The sequence below is a fragment of the Carya illinoinensis genome, chromosome 9, assembly GCF_018687715.1.
Source record: "Carya illinoinensis cultivar Pawnee chromosome 9, C.illinoinensisPawnee_v1, whole genome shotgun sequence".
Classification (NCBI taxonomy): domain Eukaryota; kingdom Viridiplantae; phylum Streptophyta; class Magnoliopsida; order Fagales; family Juglandaceae; genus Carya; species Carya illinoinensis.
Window position 1 is genome coordinate 14101026 of NC_056760.1, and position 9474 is coordinate 14110499.

General features: G+C 36.9%; 1 protein-coding gene across 2 annotated transcripts; it reads right to left on the reverse strand.

The window, feature by feature from the left end:
• Positions 1-541: 541 nt before the first annotated feature.
• Positions 542-9190, reverse strand: LOC122276275 (hydroxyproline O-galactosyltransferase GALT2). Of its 2 annotated transcripts, XM_043085867.1 has the most exons (8): positions 8825-9190; positions 7679-8592; positions 4639-4871; positions 4137-4427; positions 1796-1924; positions 1464-1637; positions 1033-1140; positions 542-927 (listed from the first exon to the last, which is right to left on the reverse strand). In XM_043085867.1, exons 2-8 carry the CDS (start codon positions 8580-8582, stop codon positions 718-720), a joined length of 2049 nt encoding a protein of 682 aa, XP_042941801.1. In that variant the 5' UTR covers positions 8583-8592; positions 8825-9190; the 3' UTR covers positions 542-717. The 2 variants fall into 2 exon arrangements, with proteins under 2 accessions (XP_042941801.1, XP_042941800.1); XM_043085866.1 differs by having other exon boundaries at positions 7679-9190.
• Between the last annotated feature and the right edge of the window lie 284 nt (positions 9191-9474).

Consider the following 9474-nt stretch of genomic DNA (forward strand, 5'->3'; position numbering starts at 1 on the left):
TCTAAGAATTTGAGTTAATCGACAGATGTAGATTTAACTATTTATATGATATCTTAATAGCCACCTCATGACTTGGTAATTTTTTTGTAACACTCACTGCTGGAAGAATAAACCTAGTAAATCACTCACGACCTTCTCTCTCTTTTTCTTTATTATCGACAAACTGATTCTCATAATTCATCTTTGGGTCGATAAATACTAAACCTAAATGGACAATAAGCAGCATAAGATGAAAATTGAACAGCCTTTTACTCGGGAAGGAAAAAGACTAGATATGGTCTGGCACTTCTTTTTGCCTTCATTCAATTTGAAAAATTAAACTTCGAAAAAAGAACGTGAAATGTGACTTATCATTCCCACACTATATACTGTGATTTCTCATTCTAGTTAAACACACATATTTACCCATTAATATGTGTATTTAAATAGAATGATAAAAATGACAAATCACATCGTGGTGTTTGGTGTAGAGATGATAAGTAGAATTTTTCTAAAAACATCTAACTGAAAGAAGTTCAGCCCATCCATGAAACATCACATATAATACTCTGTAGAACTCATTGTGGAAAATGGATTAGCATAATCAATCTTAGGTTCATAATTTGACCCAGACACTGACCACAATGGACAAAGATCAGCACAAAGGTGGGTGAAAAATTTGTGTGTGGGAGGGAGGAGGAAGGTGAGTGTGATATAAGTTTATGTTTCTATTCAATGTCATCTAAAGTTGCAGCAATGAGCCCGACCTCTCGCCAAATTGCCCCAAAGACAGATCATTTGCCTTGGCGATTGGTAATGTGCAGTAAAATAGTTTTCCAGGCATCCATACTGACAAAATTTCCAGCTGTGCGAGTACTGGACGGCTGCCTTGGAACTGTTAAATTGCTCGACCCACATTCCCATGCTCACATCCTCCATCTTAAAGAGCTGCCAGCAAAAAAAAAAAAAAAAAAAATTTCCAGTTAACATTTGCTGTGGCAGGATGGAGGAACCTTCGAAGGGAGGCAGATTAGATTAAATAACTCAACTAACCCTTAGGCTTCGGTTGCCATGTTGAGAGACAATGTATTTAGCAATATCACTGGAAATTACATATCCAGGCCCATTCGCATAAGGAGGATATACTTCCTCTGGCCACTCCTGTTACATACACGATGTTTCAGATATAGGAACAAACGCAAAGACTATAAAAAATGGTCTTATCCAGAAATAATGAAAAACTTCATAACTTGGAAGAAAACAACAACAATAAGAAGCTCAGGATACGATGACAAGATATTGACAACATCTTCCTTGTTATGATCCTACTTCCATGCAATCAAATGTATCAGGCTTAAAAAGATATCTAATTGATGAAAGGAGCTTGAGTGGAAACCCAAGAGGCAGAACCAAGTTAACATGGAATTTTGAACCATAACAAGCAACAAATCAAAATTTACACAAAGGAAAGGCAAGTAGCATACCTCATATGTGACCGCCCATTTTCCACTTCTAAGAGGGCGATGCAAGAGATTGAGATTACCCATATATAGCGATTTATTAGAGGAGATACCCTCAATTTCTTTTAATACGGTGTCCACCCTGACAAATGTGTCATCATCGCATTTCATGATGTACGCAGCGGTCACATTCTGAACCTGCATGGAGAATGTTTGGGCCATTTAAGGATAGGATATAACTCAGCATAGGACCCAACAAAACAGAAGTCCCAAGAAAACCACTTTCAATGACAATATTCGGGAAGAAATCCAATCAAAAAAATGAAAGAAGAATATATTGTAAGATACAAACTCACCCCAAACTCACAGATAGCAATAGTTTTAAGAACAACAAGCTCATAGCGATCCATAAAGGGCAAAATCACTATATCACCAAAGTAAGCAGCCTCCTTCTTCAGCACTGCATTCACCTCCTTCCTTGGATTCTGTGTCAAATTAAAACAAATAAGAACACCAGAAAAATCCCAATCATAATATAATGTACAACATAAAAAGTTTAAGAATGGAAAATTTTTGAAGTAACGCATACATAACAGCCAGTGAAGAATTTCTGTACAAAGAAAAACAGAACAATAACAGACACAAACAGGCATCATGCACAGCATGTATTAAAGTATTATATGTAACTACGACAAATACCCAAAAAAACAGGGGGAAAATCTTGTCCACTGGATTGAAGTACATAACAATTGCATCATATAGATAAAAGTTCTTATCATATGCTCGCAGGGATCAACAACCCTTGCATGATACCTCATAATCGTTAATTCTACCAATCAAACCAAAGTTCTTAATACATCTATAACCAGTGACAACCCACCTCAACAAGCCTAACATCTCAGAAGTCATCATCTTCAGTTAAAGTCAACTAATAAAAAAAACTTGGCTGATTTATCCACATGCCATTTCACAATTCCTATTTACCTCATTAAATCATCAAATAAGTCCTTCCTAATTTCTAGATGACTTAAATTTTTAAGAGACTAAATCTTTCCATCTCAACTGCACATAATGAATGCTCGGAAGAATCAAATTAAGACTCTTCATAATGTTGCTCCCTGGTAACTATTCCCATCATTCTGATCGAAATGTAGCACTTATGTAACCTTGAAGTGAAATCCACAATTTAGCCACCCCTCTGAACCTTTAGGCAGGCAACGCATTCCATACCAACCACCTGACAGGCAATTGTTTCCTAATTTGGCAAGTACCTCGCAAGCTCTTCAACAGCAATTCAAAAGACATCAACCAATGTCCAAAAACATCTAATGGAAGTTGATTTAGTATATAATAACTCCATTTAGAAATATTTTTTAAAATTCCAAGCATGCCAGTTGTAAACCATCCACAAACCTGATTATTGGCAATTACCATAACCCTCTCTGAAACTATTTATATTGCTTAAAAAAACAAGACAAAAAGAAACATCTCCCAAAGTAAGCATCATGAGGCGTTGACGGCTAAAGAGAGCAAGAAAATAAACAGACACTGACAGCTTAATAGAGTGGCTGGCTTCTCTATTTATGTTATTAATGATGTCCAATCACAAGGTTGCCCTTCCTTACCAATAAAAAAACAAGGTTGCCCTTCCTTGCATATAATTTTCTAGCAATCCCCATGATCTATAGCATAGATATCTATCATGCCTTGCAAACTTAAACATGTTTAAAAAACTCACTAAAAGCCTTTGTGAATGCATCTCCTAACAGCTCAAAAAACTACGAGGTAATAACTTGTTTTGAGATAACGGCATTTTGTATAAAGTGACAATACACCTCGATTGCTCTGTTCAAGTTTACCTCAAACTATTGAGTGGAGCAGCCAAACTAGTACATTAAATCATACCAATGTTGACATGCAGCCAATGTGAGACCATTCAACGCCATATGGTTTGATGGATGTCAAGCAAACAAACAAACAGATGACCTAGGCTCTAATACCATGTGGTTTAATGGATAAGGAGAATGAGATAATATGAAAGATTTTGAAACCTCAACCCTGGAGTGGATGGCTTATCTGTCTATCTATATATATGTGAATATATTTATATATAATGTAAAATTATAAAATTGACCTTCCTCACATGTAATACTCTAACAGATACATTATTGATTGCTACACCTACATGCTTGTCATTGGCAACCATGCACCAACAGACCACAATCATTTTGTTTACATTCATTCAGCACTTCAGCTCTGGACCATAAACTTGTTTCATTGGAAGTTCTATGCTTTGCTAATATCAACAATGTTTTTGTTACATATCGATGTTATCATTGTTAAGCCTCTAATGCACCCACTTAGGTGGGGCATTAGAGTTGTAATTCAGGTGTTGCCATTTGATTAATAAAATTATTTATTTATCAAAAAAAAATGTTATCATTGTTAATAACCCTACGTCTCAAGCATGCCAAAATCACCACGTTCTATTCCTAAAATCACATGGAATTAATCCTGGAAACTAATTCATCAACCGTAAATCTTGACATCATATTATTTCATAAGATAAAATTTGTCAATAAGCAAAATGACAGTATCCAAGAACACAAGGAGTAGACATCAGATACACCTGAGTAGAAAAAGTAAAACTCAACGTAATATTTGAACGCATGACAATGAAAAATGAATAAGCCTTACCAATGCAACAAAGAATCGAACAATTACATCCGAGGACTTGATTGCAGATGCTTGCATCCAAGTTTTTCTAACCGCCATGCGTTCAGCAAAGTGATTAGGAGCAGAGAGCACTCCAACAAAGAGTGGAACCTTGCTCTTGGGTAGAGGATTGACTTTCCACTTCTCTGAAAACTCCAATACTCTATGAGGTGAAAAACTTGGATGAGAAGTAGGGAGAGACGTGGCATAAACTGAGTGGACATCCACATCTCCTTTAATTGCTAGTCCTGTTGCATCTTCCAGAGTGAACCCCTGAAGATACAGCAAAGCATTATGGGTTTAGTACAGGGGTGTTAAAACAATCAAATTATTTTAAAATACTAAAATTTGACAGTAGAAAGTATCATTATAATAACTATAATTGTAATAGCAAGCTCTAAGGAAAGCATTTTCCACTCGTGTCAGACAGGTATAAAACAATATCATTACTGGTAAACATGACAAATTTTCCAATATTACTTACAGTCCTATAAGGAAATGAAGTCACATGCCGGCCCCCAACACTAATATGGTACCCATCAACACCAGCACGCAGAGTTAGGATGAACAGTCTGCCCTCCACAAAAGGAAATGGCCAGGTAACTTCCGGCTTCTGCTCACGCCCTATGAATCGCTTAAACCATGAGGTTGTCTTTGACTCCTTTGAGTCAACAATATCATTCCGCATCCATTTTTCACATCTCCCATGTCCATCAACTGCCAAAAAAAATTTCAGGAACCCAAATTTTCACATCTCCACATCCATAAATACTGCAAGTTACTGAAGTTGCTAAACAAAGGAGGCTACAGAATCACCTTAATAAATGTTCACATAGTGGATTTACAGTGCTTCATAGTGCACTCAAACATAAAATATTGAATTACATTCAAAGAATTTTAGCAAAGTTGATAGGGGATTAAACCTACAGTAAATGCAAATTATGGCTATCACAAAGCAAACTCAACAAAACAAGTGAAGTTCAAAAGAAGTATGCCTATGGCCAAAAATGCCCAAGCAAGAAACTGGATCAGCAAGACCATTCCAACAACACTACCCATCAAGCTGCTATACCATGTTGGAAACAACAAAATCCCGGCTAGTATGTAAATTCTTATCGAGCTTGAAGCATAACTATATTAGTCTAAACTGGAACATAAACCCATACGCTACCACACACCAATGCATAAATTGATGTCAAGAATCTTATCAGCATAGAAGAAATGATGCAGCAGATGCTGGTCTGGAATGTTTACCTGAATTCGGCAGATTAAAAACCACTCAGTGGAAGAAAGAGTAAGTAACGTGCTAAATTATCCAGGATCATGCTTTTATTTAGCAAATGAGTAAAGTTGATAGTCTGGAGTCAAGGTATCCAGTAAATTAAAATTTAGTTAAGAGATTGTTTATGCCTAACAGAACTCATCAGAGAGAGAGAGAGAGCAACGAGCTCTTACTCAATGGCAATTATTTCCCCTCAAAAGAACAGGTCAGACAGTGAAGCTAAGGGTCCAGAACCACTGTGTGCGTGTCACTTACCAATCAAAAAGCAATGTATTAAGAAGAGAGACAGACTATCTCCAGATTAAAATTAGTTTTGCAAAAGCTGAGACTGCAATTCCTTCACTCGGCATCATAGCATGTTCATTGGTGGCCTCAAGACAGGAAGTGTTGTATCCACTTTTTCACTTTGTTTCAGTGTATTCAAATTTATGCTGGAAATTAATTCCAGACTTGTTTGTTTTGTTGGGATTGTGTTTTCTGTGGAAGACACCACCAAAAGCTGCTTTGAGTAGCATCAGCCGTCCATGCCATAATTTTAGTTTTTTCCCTGTGGGTCTTAAGAAACCAAAATGTTATAGCACAAGGCTATTTATTATTTTATACGTAAGAAGAATTTATTAATCCACATAATTACGCAATGCCCAAGTACACAGGAAGTATACAAGAGAAAAACCTAATTACAAGCATTTGCTCAAGGCTATATATCATGATGATTGAAATCCTGGAAAGCCATGAAATCCTGGAAAGCCATTCGCTCAAAGAATTCACATAACAGAATTTTTTTGAACGGAAAAATTTTTCTTTGATCGGGCATAACAGAATTTTTTTAAAGTACTAGGTTATCCAATTAATTTCCTAGAAAGCCATGGAGCATTTTGAATAAGCTCAAGTCAAGCTATCTTACACTGTAGCAATAAAAATACGTCTTAGGGATCCCAAATTGTACTTTTATATCTACTTTCCCAGTTACCAAACAAAGCCTACAGTGATTGATTCATCCCATGACTGCACAACCATTAAAACAGCAAATAATTAAACCAAGTTGCATATTCACATTACCTTTTCTTTTAAGGATTTAATACTCCCGTTACTCATCAGAAGAGTGCAGCTATTTTGAAGGTTTTTTACAGCCTAGACCTAACACAAAAGCTGAAACACCATGCTCCTATGAAAGAAAGTTTCCTACATTTAGCCCTACAACTAACTTGCAGAAGCTTTCTTATGAGATGAATGCTGTGAAAGAAAATATTATCTTTTTTTCAACTTACATGTTTCTTTAACTTCCTCCAAGAAGGATGACAACAAGTTTTTCAAGACGAATGGAATAGGATATAATATATGTTGTACCATGATAGCTTTATCTTTTTTTGCATTGAAATACTTTTTTGAGAGGTACTTTCTCAGATTGAAATACGGGACAATACACACAGGAGTATTGCCAAAATGTGTCATGACATCTCTGGTCTCTAACAAAAGGACTATCTTAAAAAAATAATATGAGAGAGAGAGAGTATGGCCTAATTTATCAGGTAACTAATTGAGACATTTACATTACATTGATCATTTTATGAACTGTTAAACCAGATACGAATTACGATCCTGCCACTATCATATCAACACAACCGCAAATTGTAGCTTGAGACTAATTCCATTATGAAGTAGAAGACTTGCAAAACATAAATATTTTGTTTTCTTTTGCACATTTCTTTGTAATGGTCTAGATATTGTTTTTATGTTAAAAATTGATGGGTCTATTGAGTTTCTGTCCTTTTACCAGGATAGATGAAGCAATTAAATGGTTCTATTAAATTTTCATACGTGCTGCACACATCAACAATACTTTAAGGGTAGAGAAAAGCAAATTAAGAATGACTCAGACTTAAGGCACGACCTTCAGGTAAACTCAGTCTCATGGATGATGGATGTGCCAGGAGTCATTTCTCATGGCCCAGATCAAAGGGCAAGCCTAAGACATGAAATGAGTTGTTTCAGGTCAATTGAGCCTCATGGATGTGCCACGACTCATTTCACTCGAGCCTCACCTCAAGGCAAGTACATGAATTTAGCAAGTCAGTAGCCAATGTTATTACTATCTACTTATGATAAACAAACCTTCTCTTGTTATGTTTTGTTTATATCTTCTCAGCACAAGAAAGTTGAGTTTGCATATATCTAAGAACCTTCATCCCTACTGTAGAATGGCAGAGCTTACAGAAGAAAAATCAGAATCAAATAATCATACCTAGCATATCATCATCATTATTGGAAGGTAAACCATCGCATCTTTGAGCTTTTCCCCACTGCATTCTATAACAGGTGTTATGCTCAATGACTGGCCGTTTGCTCCAGTCACCTTTCAATCGAGGATTTAAGTGCAGAATCTTTGGTGGCTCCTCCCCATCCACCGCTTTCAGCCCCTGCAATTCAACCATGAACTGTGAAACCATAACCATGGCACTACCACTCCTCAACTTCGCAAGTTGGGGCACATATTCCTGATGAGCATGATGGGGTGTTCCAACCACTGTAACTGAAGATCCAGCAGCGAGTCCACATGGAAGAATCATTAACCTGTCTCCCTTCAATTCTTCCCCACTGATCGATATCCATGAAGGGCATGCCTCAGGTTTCCCCTGAATTATAGAGCTTTCTCCGGTCTCCTTTTCATCTACCTTATCTAACTCTTTCCACGCCTTTAAGCCCAATGTCCAAGCCTCATCCGCCATTCTCTCGAGCACTGACAAGTCACTAGTTCTGTTCCTCCGCTTCATAATCTCACCGGTTATTCGACCATATCGATGCTGCAGCGGCTTTATAGGTCTAGACGCACTTTTTTTCTCTTCCAGTGGTTCCTGGCTAGGCCTGAATGGGGCGCCTTGGTTTTGGTTATCCTCTAATTTCCGATGAAAAGCATCCTTATAAACAGAACCAAAGAAAGGTTTGCTTAAATCCGGATCTTCGGAGTCCTCTCTCATTGTCCCATCCGTCCCAACATAACTATCGTCCCCACTCAACATCGCTGCGATCTCTAAGAAATGAGGAAACTTAGAGGATATGAAAACTAAGTATAGAACCGCTATACCCAATAAAAAATGCGACAACTTGAACCTTCTTGCTCCGGGAGGCTCGCTTTTCGGCCTCTTCATCTTTATCAAACTGAAAGGCACACCAAAAACTTCTCACAGTAACAAAAATTCACTCAAACCCATTTTTCTAATTGACTAAAGGAACCCAAAACAAGCTTTGAACCCCAGCAAAGAACTCAGAGCATATATCACCAAAATCTCAAAACAGACCCTTTACCTAATATACCAACAAATCAACGAAATGCAATATTGTGAAGCAAAACGGTACAAATTAGAAGCAAACGGTAAGAGAATGCCCAGACCTCCTCGGATTCTATACAATCGAGTTCGCGATGTCAGCCAATATCAGCATTCAACAACAGATTCAGAGAAAGCTCGTCAAGATGTGGCACGGAGCACCTTAAATGCTTCCACATTTCGGGAGCATACTTCTGACGAAGTACACAATCAATCAAAAATAGAGAGACGGGCCCAAGAAATTGCAGAAGATCAAACTGGTGAAGATTGATCTCGGTTGCAGATATGGGCGAAACTGGAAGGTGAGGAGGTTCCCAATAACCCGAATACACGAAAAAACGGAAAAAGCACAGAGACAGGGTATCGTCGTCTGCACGACAATGCGTAACGACAGTGTAGAGGAAATAGAATGAAATTGAGGTACTCGGATGAAAAATACGTACAAAATTTTCTGGGAATTGATTAAAATATAGTTTTTTCTTTAAATTTTTATCCAAAATTCCTTCATCCGTGATATTGCCAAATTCAAATGCCAACAAACTTGAAAGAGAATGATTAAATTTATTAATATATTTCTTAAAATTGATGGAGATTTTTTAAATTTAATAAAATATTTTCTAAAATTAAATTTGTTGTTAATTAGCGTATTAAAAACACTTAAATTATAAAGATAATTCAGCTTTTTATATAAAATTTTGAATTATGTTACTTACAG

Coding starts and splice junctions, on each gene's coding strand:
- LOC122276275 (XM_043085867.1), bottom strand. CDS start 8,582: ATGAAGAGGCCGAAAAGCGAGCCTCCCGGAGCAAGAAGGTTCAAGTTG. Junction 4,872..7,678: donor TAATGATGATGATATGCTAG/GTATGATTATTT, acceptor TTTTTTTGGCAG/TTGATGGACATGGGAGATGT. Junction 4,428..4,638: donor CTTCATTTCCTTATAGGACT/GTAAGTAATATT, acceptor CTGTATCTTCAG/GGGTTCACTCTGGAAGATGC.